The sequence below is a fragment of the Andrena cerasifolii genome, chromosome 14, assembly GCF_050908995.1.
Source record: "Andrena cerasifolii isolate SP2316 chromosome 14, iyAndCera1_principal, whole genome shotgun sequence".
Lineage (NCBI taxonomy): Eukaryota > Metazoa > Arthropoda > Insecta > Hymenoptera > Andrenidae > Andrena > Andrena cerasifolii.
The window spans coordinates 3,719,121-3,733,310 of record NC_135131.1 but is presented as its reverse complement, the minus strand read 5'-3'; the positions used below and the strand labels follow the sequence as shown (position 1 = coordinate 3,733,310).

Genomic DNA, 14,190 nt, shown 5'->3' with positions numbered 1-14,190 from the left:
CTGTACATATAATAAACGGCCTGCGGCCGCCCTTAAGTTTGGCTGCCCAGGTGCGGGGGCACCTTCCGCACCCCCGCCAGGAACGGCCCTGATTCACCGCATATTAAGGTGCACCCGCGCATCGTCAAAGGAATGGTCTCAACAGGTCAATAAAATACATCATCGGCGACAGAAACGATCTCGTAAACAATTACTGATGAAAATCAAACAGAAGATGTGTCTTTTATTAATTGCTGTGACATCCATAACGTACTCGTTCCTTTAATTCGATCAAAGTGTAACGTGTGGTAGGCTGCAATTAAAACACTTAGCGGTCTAGTATATGCTAAAACAGCATCCTCCTCGAACGCCTGAACAATTAGCATCTGAACGCGCAAGAGAAGTAAAGAGCTACTTCGTAAAATATCAATCTCCGTGTAAGCATATTCTTGTCTAATGGTAAAGAGAATTTCATTCATTCAGCCAGTTTACATAGAAGCCATAACCATAAGGAGGGAGTGGGATTCCCACTGTGAGATGGGTGTTCCAGCAGGTCACAAGATGAAGAGACAAGGACTGTTCGGGTTGTTTTAATGCGTAAACCTTGAAAATCAGTGTCACGATCAGAGCACTATCATAATGAGCTTGAACGATCATGTAGAAATTATCTTCTAACATTTCACAACTCATATAGATTCCTCAGTGTTTTACAGAAATATAGTTACAATTTCGGAGGGAGCAACAGCTCTAGCCTGTCTGTAATAAATAGTAATACGCGTTGATATTCCAAAAAGTATAAATAAAGTGAAGAAGCTACGCAGTACTTAAAGCTTTCATTAATTATCTTTCTCTGGAAACTAAGTGGAATTTTCCATTTTTCCCCACTTTTTTTTTTGAAACTTGAATAATTTCCTTGATACTAAAAATGATTATATAACCCACTAACAAGATGAAAATACTGTAAATACACAAACCTCGCATGTTGATAAATTTTAATTGAAAGCAATTAAATTCCCGGTTCAACGAATTTAGAAAGCAAATTAGAATGTGTAATTTATAGAACTGAAATTGGAAATGCTAACAGTTGGCTCACGCGTCACGAAAATTCCTCGCTCAGAATCTCATCATGGTGGTGCTGCGACGATGTGCGTACAAGTGGAGTCGTGTGAAACAAGCGTAAGTGCATGAAACGAAGCGAAAGCATGCATCGAAGCACGCCGCGTGAAAACATGTCCTGTATCACGTAGAGTAACTTGCTGTTCGCAGAGTGATGCCGGTGAATGAAACTCTACCGCTTCGACAACATTCATGGGAAATAAAAAACATGTTCTCATCACCCTACGTAACAATATATTCTAAGGAAACGTTTACTGGTAGTGTTGTACGCCCTCTAAAAATCTTGCGCGGTGCATCTCGATATCATTACCCCGTTTTTGCTTCTCAACAATAACAGCATTAGAAGACAGATCTGTAGACTTGCCTGTGAAGACGTACAGAGTGTTTCACGGACTGCGTTACAAGCAACTCCCAGGGATACATGTTTTGATATTTCAGATACAGTTTTTACAGCTTCTTCACTGGAGTTGAAAATCTTAAATGGGGGTTCTAGAGAATTTCTGGATACTTCTAAAACTTCCTTCATGCACAAGGAAGTATGTACTTCCTATATCAAGAATTGAAGAGATATGGAACAAACTCTATACTCTAGTATTATATTTTTTTTTAAATCTAGCACTTGCAGTGTTTTCTTCAATTTTATTTAAACAATTATTCCAGTGTCAGTAATACATTCTCGAAAGCTGAATTACTGGCAACACAGTTAGTGAAACATTCCATGTGTGAATACCCAATGAGGAACGGTCAAAGACGATTCACTGTACTTTTCTAGCAATGTGTCAATACCATATGCTATTCCATTGGTGGAAATGTCATTCGAGTATTTGGATAATATTCGAATGCAGCACTTCGGCATGGTAGTTAGCTTTATTGGGATCACAGAAGGAGCGAAAATTTGAGTCGAACTTGTGACTCGCGATCAAAAGTATCCATAAGTGGTCGAATGACTTTAGGATCGAGTACATTATCATCATAGTACGTCGTTCAACTCTAATAAAGCTAACTTCTGGTTCGTCGATTACCGCGATGAAAACCCGGAGATTTCCATTCCCAGCCGTGTGTTACGTGTAAGAGAAAGAAGAAAGCCAGTATTTACGCGAAATGTTCAACGAGGAAATGCTTGAAACGTCTTATGCCAAGTTCAGCCGTGTCGTGACGATGAAGTGCACTGAATGATTCGACAAGCATGGAAAATTTCTCGCGATCAGTTCACAACTGATCGGTACGCATCGTTTGACCGCGTCGGGCGCCGAATTTCGATTTGATTTCGTTTCTCCGCGGGGGGTGCACGAGGCTCTCTCGTATTTCTTTCGACAATGGCACCAAGTCGTTCCTGCGATAGTTTCTACGGTAATAAAGCGTTCCTTCCAACTCCCGTTCTGTAAATTAAGGCGTGCATTGGAAGCACGGAACGAGTATTTCTTACTTCATGCGGACTACACGGTTCTACGTGACTCTACGCATTGTCTACCTGAAGGCAGAGTCATACCTGTCGAACCGTCGCAGCCTTCGGTGTGAGAAGAACATCCTCCTTCTCCTTCAGCATCTAGCCCCGCACAACACACAACAACAGGTGTATCACTGCAGCCAATCATTTATCTCCCAACTATCAACCCCGTTTTACTACCTTTCCATCTCCATCTCACCCTGTATCCCCAAACGTAACGGTTCTTTCTACCTTAAATTTAACAACGCTCCGACGACATTTAATCTCTACTGAAAACTCATTGCCTTTGAAATCCGTGTTTTTAGTCTGCCTTGAAAGTATTCATCTTTCATAACTGTACCGCGATTTTATATCAACTGGTGCGTTTTATGAAAGGGGTGTTGACGTCGATCCTCGATAATAATGACTTATAACCTTCATGTAACTGAGTTATACAAGCATATTGTTATACACTGTAGACCACCAGTCTCAGATCATCTTCTTTACCACTGATTAGCTTTTGGAAAGCATTAAAGGGGATTCTCGTCTAACAGCCCCAAAGGTAACTGATTTAAGATTTTTTTTTTAAAAACTGTTGGTCATATTGGATTAAACTCTTTTGGGATATAATGAGGCATCTTTAAACTCGCAGAAAATTATTCTTATTATTTATTAATTATTATGGAGTCTTGGCCAACTCTTCGATGATGTAACTCCTGCTGGCGAGATGTGTAGCACCTATCACAGTCCTCTGATTGCAAAAAAATAGAAGCTTCTTAAAGTTAGATAGTTTACGCTGAGATTGGTCCACTTTAAAGAAAAGAAATGAAAAATTGAAAGAGTTGTAGCGTTTAAAGAAAAAGTAGGTTTTTAGTCAAATTTTTCATATTATTCTTTATATCGACGAAAAAGTATTATTAATAAAAACTAAAATTAAAATTTTAGGTCCAGTACCAGCGTAAATTATTTAACTTTAAGAAATTTTTCTTCTTTTTGCTACCAGATGACTGTGACAGGTGCACCTGACGCCAATATCGTCGAAGAGGTTAACAAGAATCCACAATAATTAATAAATAATAAAAAGGATCGACATAAAAAAAATTCTACAAGTTTAAAAATGCCTCCTTATATCCCAAAAGAGTTTAAAGCAATATTAACAATAGCTTTTTAAAAAAAATCATAAATTTCGGGGGCTGTTACACGAGAAGCCCTCCTTAAGGGTTACATACACACTCTTGACAGGTAGGAAAACAGGGTCACTCTTATGATTTTTTTTTCGTATAAAGGAACATCATATTTAAAAACCAAGATATACAGCTTGATGCTGTAATTATGAAGAAGCTGCTATGGCACTGTTTCTTAAGATATGTAATTTCTTGTTAAAGTGAATACAGCTTAATTTATAAACAACAAAGTATCTATCTTGATGTTTAAATATAACATTTCTTTATAGAGGAGAAACAATCATAAAAATGACCCTATTTGCAAAGCAGTTGCTAAAGTTCCCTTCGCCCTGTGATTGCTGCGGAGGAGTAAAGGCTAAAGTCAGCTCGCACCGTGACTGTTTTTTGTTCTGCCGGTGCTAAACAGACCGAGGGAAAGAAAGTGTGAACAAGTCCCGAAAAAGGGGAACGATGTCTTAGGCTCGTGTACAAAAGACGCCTGTTCTTTTGCCGGTGCTCGATAGACCGAGGTCACAAAAAGGTGTAAACAACCGAATAGTGTTAACAACAAGACGGTCAAAGTCATAGGTGCGCGCAAGAAGGAAGAACGGAGTCGTACACGAGTGCAAGTAGAACCAACGAAATTTTACATGCGTGCAGAAAGGATGAAGGAAGCTTTCCGCGCGGAGTTGAAGGAACCTGTGAATGGACGACGGTGAGCAGGCTTTTCATTGGTGTTCGATGAATAGGGTGACTGGCTAGCGCCAGAAGGACGAAGGAAATCTTATTAGACGTGTGCAAAGAAGGGCGTCGAGGCCTGCAAAAAGGAATAGTGACGTTTTACGTGCGTGGAAGAAGGATGAAGGTAGTTGTCCGCGTGGAGTTGAAGAGGGTGGAGGGTTGAGGCTTAAAAGACTTCTCCTGGTTCCTATGTTGATAATAAATATAACGAATAACATATTTTTATATTTCAGTACCGAATCTAATTGAAATTAATGGGGATTATTTCTCTTTTCTTATATTAGAAATAAAACCTCTAAGTTCTATGAAAACCACCAACTATTAAACACGTACCCGTTATTTCTACACTAAGTATTAAATTAAGTAAAGATAATCTGAAACTCGTGGTCGATAGTGCAAGTGTAAGATAAAGGACTCGCGCGCAAATCAGAGATGGGCAAAAATTTATTTTAAATAAAAAAAATTGGGTTCGAATGAAAGATAAAAATTGTATTCTTCACTCGTCGAATAAAGATAAAGTATCTTTTATTTGATACGTTATTTAGATAATGCCCAACTCTGGCGCAAAGAAACCAACAGGAATTCACATGAATGAATAGAAAAGGAATGAACAAAAGATCCAAACCCGGTTTATGACTGTAGTCCCACGAAACGTGATTACGCTGATTCTTAATCGCAGCTCGTTCGATTAAGGATCGCCATTTGATTATCAATGATTGCGCGCACGGTGGCTAAAAGTTCAATTTTCGTAATGGCTCGTCCCTTTTGAAAAGAAAAAAACAGAACGAACTTCGTACGTCCCTTGTATGTACACCGCGTGGTAAAGGTGGCTGACATCGAACGATACTACATGCTCCATCGAAAACCTGCGCACAGCTATTTAACAACACACACATGACATCATATTCACCAGCACATTCGTTTCATGGCAGTAGCGAGAGTAGTGGAGATCATTCGAGATAATCAAACGTGACAGGCTTGATAATGGATCGGTAAGGCGATGGTAAAACGCCGCGGAAATTTCATTGTTCGATCTGATTATCAGATAGAATGCGATCTGCTGGAACCTATGATTACCCTGAACTCGTTCGATGTTGTGCTACGGATAAGATCGAAAATTCTATTCCGGTATAAAATACATCCGCGAAAATTAACTGCGCCGTTCGTCATCGTCGGTGCGGTTTTAATATTCTCGAAAGCGAAGTGACTGGGCACCAATGACACTCGATTAAAACTGCAGGAAATGCGACCATAAACGTGTCACTGTGTGAAATATTTCTACTACTCTACTCCGTATCGAAAATGAATCCATAATCCATATCGTCCTCCTCAATGACAGGGCTCTGCCAGAGAATTCTGACAGAGAAATCCCGATATCGCTATAACTATCGTAAACATCATTCGCGAAAGCAGAAGAGAATGCTTTCCAGCGAAGTGGAGTTGAGTTTTCAGTTCTGTACACACGGCTGCAAGAAACTCTCGTAATGCAACCTCGTCGCGTAAATAGTTAAGCGCAAAGTAATGCTATAATACAGAGTCGACTGCATAAAGTGTTACACGCTATTTTCTGGGAAACTACTAGGGACACCGACAAAAGCCTTTCCTCGTGCTTTAGATTTTAGATTAGAGAGTAGTTTGCCTTTCTAGGAACCACGTCTGGCACGGTGCATTTGAGAAAAACTGGGAGTTTGCGCTCAACAAACACACCTTCTATGTTGCAAAAAAGAAGCTCATAATATTTTGCTTTAAAATATGAGAACTGAATGTTATCGTTATTCCTGGTGGCTTTAGAGAAAATGGTATATTTTCGATGATATTTAAAGCGACTTCTCTGGCGTTATGCAACGAGGTGTATTATAAGACACTATTGTAAGCACGAATATGGCTGTAAAGCCACGTTCCTACATGCGCAACGCATGTTTCAGAAATACTTAAAAAGGACCGTTATTCAAACCAGTGAACACTCAAGAGGCATCTTATGTTCCGGGTCGCGCGTTAAGGTTCTTCGCTCGAGATATTTCCGTGGCTCAAAACTGGTATTTCGAATATATGGCACTGGTTTCAAAGAAATACTGAAAGACAGAAATGACGTGAATATATCCAAAATACCAGCTACATTAGTGTCTCACGTAAAACAAAAGTCCTTGCACTCGTAGGAACGTGGCTTAAGGTGACTTTCCAGTCCATTTCCTGAAAACTGAACTCTCCAACCTAAAAGATTATCCTGCATTTCGATTAATTCAAAATTCTGCAACGAAGTTGCTCGATATTTCTACCACAATCGTGAACGTGACTTAAGGGGACCCTCTGGTTAAAATTTTCCAGAAAATCAATTTTTTATATATATATTTTTGTAGTATAACATCCGGAGAATACCCTGGTGAAAGTTTCACACCAAAATTCGTAACGGTATAGATTTTACAGTCTCATAACCAACTCAAACTCCGGACACGATATTTCGAAACGGTAACCACGATTTCAGAAGACCTACTGGACCGATTCAAAAAAACCTTGAGGCATTTGATTCATTATTGACATAGCTATCGCAGGATCCTAAAACATAATTTTTTGGAACACAAGTTTTTTTTTTATCTGCACATTTATCCGCAAAATTACCCGCTTTTTAGCACTACGTTCAAATGTGCACCGATCGTCGTAGTTTTCGTATTTTTTTACCGCAACAACGGACACTGCGACAGCCATTGATATAAATTCTGCAAAACTCTTTGGATTTTTAATTTTGGACGAGCCTGTGAGTAAATTTCATGGATACCGTTTAGGCTTCTCTTTTTAGCAGTGGTGCACTAAGCGCCACCTAGAAAATGCATCAAGACCGAAAACACGTAACAAAAATTTTTTTTGGTACCCTAACGAGTGTATCAATAAATGCCAAAAACATTTTTTCCAATATGTTATAACCTCTTCCTGTAAAAAATACATAAAGATCAACTTTTTTCAAGCGTTTTGTCTGGAAGGTCCGCCACGCAGAGACACTCGAAACTACATGAATTTTTTTACAGATACTATGAGGTTGAAAATTATTTCTTTACTTCTTATGTATAGAGCAGGTATTAGTGCATATACGGCATAAATACTATACAAAAATATTAAAAAATGGCCGAGTTATTTGTTGTCCGATTGAGTTCAAACTTGGTACTCGTATTCTTAATGTTATTATCGTTTTGTCCGGTAAAAAACGAATAATTTTCTTCACCATGGTCTCATTTGTGCAATAAGTTTTTTTCTCAAATCCATACACTACATTGTAGGTATTTCATTAAGGAACACCATCATGTTTTTCATTTCAGATGAACCTGGACGTCATAATGTGATACACTGCTCACACGGAGAAGTTTCGCGGGGCAACAAATAACTCAGCCATTTGTAAATATTTTTGTACAATATTTATACAATATGTGCACTAATACATGCTCTACACATAAGAAGTAAAGAAATAATATTCAACCTCATAGTATCTGTAAAAAAAAATTCGTCCAGTTTCGAGCGTCTCAGGGTGACGTAACCCCTTAATCTCGCAAATAACGCCTCCTTTCGAAAAGCTTGCATTGTACAATTTCGATTTATCACGCCCTTAAATCACTTTCCTTCGTGTCAACGAGAGTAATTAAAGAGAAATGGAATCGACGAGGGATATACGTGTAGCTGTTTTTACCTTGTTCTTGCTTGTTCTTCTCCATCGCCATGTAAGCGATACGTCGCTCTTGAAGCTCAGGCGAAGGTATCAAGCCCGCGGAACCGGCCGCGTTGTCCTTCTGCGCCTGCCACCAGTAATGGTCGTCCTTGCTAATGATCTGCAGGATGTCGCCGGTTTTAAACGCGATCCCAGCTTGCGCGCAAGGTATCAACTCGTCCTCCAACGGGTCATAGTCAAATTGCGCTCGAACGAAAATCTGTTGATGCAGAAATATCGAGCTGTAGCCTCTCGCGCACACTTAAGCGCGTGGTCGTGTGGCAGCTAATATCAGTGGTTTTGTATGAGATCGGTGGAAATGGCATCGAATATTTCTCGTTAGTGGTACTTAAAAGTGGTATGCGACAAACGGGTCTGGGAAGAAGAGGGGAAAAAAAAAGAAGAATTCAGGACGTTAACAGTGCAGACAATTGGTTTGGTGATACCGCCAGCTGGGCTCGAGGGAGACTTTCGTAATTTCTCACTCGGATCACCGAAACCATTTAGGTTAATAGAGAATCACATTAATGGTAATTACTCGTGGCCCTAAAATATGGGTGGAACGTTCGTTCTACGATAGTATCGATCGCTGTTGATGCTACTTACGTTAGCTAGGCTAGCTGTTGCAAATGAATTGAATCGCTGCGAAAAGAAGCGGGAAATGCCACATATCTAAGCGCTGGCGACAGTTCTTGCACAGAGCAGCGTTAAATATACTCTTATTTAAACGAAGGGGTAAGAACAGGAAAGATCTTGTAAGAGAATTATGTCTGTAGAATACATTCCATCTGCTCCTTGCTTGCTCTTTGATAGCGCGACCGTTTCGGCAGCAAATAAGTGTAATGCGAGAGAGATGCTTCGTACTTGAACTTCGCCTATCGTTTTTCTGTAACCAGCGATCGAAGCGTAGTACGAATTAGCCACACCGTCGGTATGTCGGTAAAACACTTTACGAAAGAGGACATGTTTATTTTACAAGTAATTTTAAAAAGATCGTAACGTATAAATGTACATCAAGGTCTTCGCTTTGTCACTATATTCTGTGAGGAGAAACAGTAAGCGTATGAACTTCGAAACAAGCAATCGTTAGTTTTAATTTTGCATTATGCACTTCTCTGTCTGCTTCTAATTGTTATAAAATTTCGTCACAAGTCAGCTTCGTGTTCAAGTCCACATTTCTTCGTTAAAAACAACAAATGCTACCAGAAGTAGTTTCATGTACAGGGTGTATAAAAAGTGGTGGACACCGCTTGCAGAGGAGAATTTACACCTCTGGATCGGTGGACATTTGTAAAAAAAAACTTGCCGCAAAGGCAACTCCTTGATGTTCACTCTTTGAAAGGAAAAAGAGTTCGAAAGAAGCGGCTCTATGCACTCTAATTTTTGTGTAGATAAACTTTAACAATTTTTTGCGTCGAAACGATGGATTTGTGGCATATGGTTCCTTTTCGACTTTGTGTCTTCTCGTTGAGCAGAACACGTTGGTGTAAAGAAAACTTTAACATTGATTCTCAATGTAATAAACAAAGAAATGTCCACTGATCCAGAGGTGTAGATTCATTCCCGAAAGCGGCGTCCATCAGTTTTAAATATACCCCGTACATATACCAACAAACACATTGAAACTAGGATCGGTATATAGTGAACTTCGCTTTTTATTCCCTTCCGTAAAATATGCTGCAATGCTAGGGTGGAATAATTCCAGAATAATTCCAAAATGCCACTTCATACTTTGCATAAATTCTTTGCTTAATATTTCAACCCTACCGCGGACACGAATTATCAACTTTAATAAATTCAACCGACGCACGTTAATATGATTGATAGTCTTTAAAGGGGACAGCTTCAAAATGAACGTTCGCATGTACCTTTGCTCACAGAATATATTGTCAGTGCACATCTTATAATTCATTTTAAATGGTGCCAGATAAAGCCAGCACAGCGAGGCACGCTCTTCTCCGTAAAATATATCAACATTCCGCGGTACAGTGTAAAACAATAAATATTACGATGACTTCGCGTGACTCGTGACAATCTAAAAGGCAATGATCTCTGCGAAATTTCGCTTCCGTTCGTTCAGTCATCGAAAGGCACGATTGAGTCTCCATTCGTAAAGCGTTAGTTTGATCAGCTCGCAGTTCGAACGAGCTGGGCGACAAGAAGAACAAAAAAAAAAAAGGGAAAAGAAAGAGCATCTGAGTATTCTGAATCGCTGGTTCCCAAAGTTCCCTTTAGTCACCGCGGATTTTTACATGTACAGAGATCGGAGAGTTCGATCGCACTGTAGAACGAAAGTGACACGATCCCGTCTGGGGGTCGTAATGAAGATCGGTGCAACGATCGTTCGTCTAGCGATACATTTACAGACACGAGCGGTTCGACAGCTCCTCGTACTTCGTTTTAGTCATTGATGATAAGCTGAAGCACTGGATGCTGCACAGTACACTGACACACACGTACACGCACGCACATACGCAAACACGTACACGCTTTGGAAAGAATGCGCGATATGCAGATTATGCAATCGGGCTCTACGTAAATGTGCGAATAAGAAACGGCGTATGGAAGGAGTAGAGTAAATGATGCACGGTGACTGTAAATAGTGCCATCGGAGTTGCGCGCGTATCACTTGCAGTAGTAAACGAGTTGACGATGGTTCTTAATGGATTTAGAGGGGCGTGATGTGATGGATAAAAGTTCGTGTTCTGCGAGACCCAGCTCTGCACGAATACTGCTCTCGACATTCTTGTGCTTGCCTCGATCGGACGCAAATCAACTATAAATTGCAACAGATTTATAGTAGCAACGTAACGTTCGCCGTGGATATTGAACGTAGACAGTGTTTCTGTTCTTGGGGGAAGGGGAGGGTGGTTGGAAGAGGTGGGAGGGTAAAAAGCATCTAAATGGTATAAGCGCTAATTCGATCAATTTACTTAGGTATGGGTTGGTGAGAAAGTCTATTTGGTTTTGGCCGATTTAAATTTAATTATTATATTCCGAAAAGATACTGTTGATGGACCGTTGGAGGTGTATGGTCTAGTTATAAATAATTTCTAAACAATTCACTGGGAAATTATTTCTCATTCGCTGTATTTATTAAATGTCAGTGCATAGGGTAAAATCGCGAATTAACATTCTTCGATTTAAAGAAAAGTTGTACATATTAATGGAAGATATAAAATATTTCCTTCTTCTATTTCAAAGCTCAGAAGGACTTTCTCACCAGCGGGTCACACACTGTACAGTTAATCAGAGGAATGGTAAGAGTCGTTGGAAGCAAAGTGTTGATTAAGCGTTAAGTATAAGAAGATACAATCAATCGAAGATCGGGAGACTGATATATTCGCGCAGGCCTAGTCTCTATGCTAAATCTAACGTGATAATTTGATAGTTCCGCAGTCATCTACGTCTCCTATGGTCGGAACAAAATCAACTGGCCACTGAAGGCCGTCGACAGGCCATCCCCGCCACTTCGTTTACATACTCGGGCGCGCCACCTTCGATCGCTTCGTGCAAATTCGCGGACCCACTGTCCCTCTCTCTCTCTCGAATAGAGAAGCAAGCTGGCGTGGCATAAGAGTACAAGTCGCAGCTGGCGTTACTCGCAGTTGGGAAAGTGATTTGCAGCAGCTAGTTGACTTTGTCCCGATTATACTGACTACGAAGCTCGCACATAACATGTTTCCTGGTGATTACTGATTAAAGAGTACGCCGCGAGCATCGTAGCCCACCATCTCGTTGCATCGGCAGTAAAAGAAGGACTCTGACCCCTTTAGCACACTAAGTGTCAAAGATGGATGAAACGAGAGTTGCGCTTTCTTAGAGGGCCTTTCTCAGACGCAACACATATCGATACGTATCGGGTTCTGAATGGTATCTAGATGCCCGACAGGATGCCAGGCGAGCAAAGTGAAGGAAAACGCGGGAAACGGGATGACAATCAAGTGGAGGCCTACTTTTTCTGCGATGGTGTGTGGGGTGGTGGTCGAATGATCGTGCAGCATGAGTCTGAGTAAATTTCAGACATTTTTTGGGGAGGAAGTAGCTTCTTCGAGGTAATTCGATATTCAAATTCAATATTGCACGCAGGGATTGGTGGTAAGTGTTTCTCAAAGACAAGTAGTAGATCGAGGGATTCGTTCAATACTGCATACTGTGTCTACGTGCAATTATTGTTGACTGCACTGTTAGTGGTTAAACACAATTCTCCAGCACACGCGTGACAATGATGGTTAAGGAGATCGCAGAGAATCAAGCACTGCAATCATGGGCGCCCGTAGACTTTTCTCCAAAGGAGGAGGGCTAAGTTTGAGAAAGAGTGGCGGTAAAGAAAGTTCATTGAAGCCATTTCGTAGCGCCAATTTAATTAAAAATTTAAAAATATTCACTTTTTTGGTACAAAGTTACCCTTCGTGGTCACGCGGGGTGTTTCGCACCCCAAGAGCAATTTTCGAGTTCCAATGTCGCGCCTTTATGACTTCCAAAGGACACTTATCGCAAAAAAAAATCGCCCTTCTTGAATAACAATCATCGTATCAAAATTTATATTTCTAGAAAATGATTATTAGAGCATGATTGTATGAGTATTACGAATGTATAATTATCACTGAAAAGTTAAAAGATTAAAAAATACGAAAATGACGCCGCGGTGCAGGGAACCACATGGGACCAATTTGTGGTCATAAGAAAGTGTGATCACGAAGGGTTAATAAAGATTAGTTTTTAAGAATAAGTGATTTTTTCTCAAGCCAGGAGGGCAACTGTCCCGCATGCCCCACCCCCTGCGGACACCCATGTCTGCAATGGATTATAGGAAAGTTAACTGTTGGCTTGTGAGCTAGGGTGACCCTTATTTTCAACCCGCGATTTCTTTTGCTTTCACCCCCTAATACGGTTCCATTTCATAAAACAACACTCCTTGAAAAAGATTATTGCACTCGGACAACAGGAAAGGGTGCCGACCAGGCCTTAAAGTTTAGAATTCATCAATGGTTTGAATTTGAAGAATTTCTCAAAAATGGTAAGCCCTATCGAAAATTTGTTGAAATAATATTAAAAGCAGCATTTAATTTTCTACAATTACTGTATATATAATTTTTTCGTGCTTCCAACCGTTTTTTAGATAATCACGTTTGAATATAGAGAGGACCGCTCGTCACGCCGTACAGGTGAGACCCGCGAACTGCGGACCTCTCTATATTCAAACGTGATTATCTAATAAACGGTTGGAAGCACGAAAAAATTATATATACAGTAATTGTAGAAAATTAAATGCTGCTTTTAATATTATTTCAACAAAATTTCGATAGGGCTTACCATTTTTGAGAAATTCTTCAAATTCAAACCATTGATGAATTCTAAACTTTAAGGCCTGGTCGGCACCCTTTCCTGTTGTCCGATTGCAATAATCTTTTTCAGGGACTATTTTTTTATCAAATGGCACCGTTCTAGGGGATGAGAGCAAAGAAATACAAAATAAAAATTTCGACACGTATAAACAGGGGCCACCCTAGCGTGGGCGGTAGTACGTAGCACCGTTTTAGTCTCTGAACACCGGTCTCTGGTGTTAAGGGCCAGTTTACTCAGACTCACAATGCAGACGGTACACAATATGCGTGTGTTGAAACGTAATGTAGATGGGTAGATGTATGATAAACGCATAGCCTTCTAACTACAGCAGTCCAATCACACCAGATCAAGTGGCGGTACTTACTAACACTGGCAGAGGCTTAATCCTGAACAACTAGAGCGTTGAAGAAACAGAAAAAAGGAAGATCGATTAATTAACATGTTCATCAACTTGATCTCAGGCGAATGTTCGAATTCTATGTTCTTTTCTCTTTTCTCTTTTCTCGGTTTTTTTTTCTCGTCCTTTCCCTTTCCTTTCTTTGATACAAATCAACGATAAAGAACACCTACGTTGGGTTGTCCCGCGCGCGAGCACGCAGCGCGCGCGTCAACGCTTCCGAGATTCACGGGCGCGGATTGTCGTGACACATGCAGCTTCCTTTCTAGCTCCCCTCTCGGGCTCGCCGAGCCGTAATGGATCGTGCCCGCAACGAAGCCGATTCGTG

At 40.4% G+C, this 14,190-nt stretch overlaps 1 protein-coding gene across 11 annotated transcripts in view; it reads right to left on the bottom strand.

The window, feature by feature from the left end:
- Cask (peripheral plasma membrane protein CASK) overlaps window positions 1–14,190 on the bottom strand; it is a 250,585-nt gene that overhangs the window by 7,885 nt on the left and 228,510 nt on the right. For 5 of the 11 annotated variants that reach the window (XR_013087042.1, XM_076826255.1, XM_076826256.1 and 2 more), the window contains 3 exons: window positions 13,830–13,859; window positions 8,099–8,336; window positions 2,585–2,641 (listed from right to left, as the gene is read on the bottom strand). Coding sequence is in view for 10 of the 11 variants with exons in the window: in XM_076826255.1 (XP_076682370.1) it covers window positions 2,585–2,641; window positions 8,099–8,336; window positions 13,830–13,859 (325 nt within the window). In the remaining variant the exon portion in view is untranslated. The remainder of the gene's footprint in view (window positions 1–2,584; window positions 2,642–8,098; window positions 8,337–13,829; window positions 13,860–14,190) is intronic. The other 6 variants (XM_076826260.1, XM_076826261.1, XM_076826257.1 and 3 more) reach the window with 3 other exon arrangements.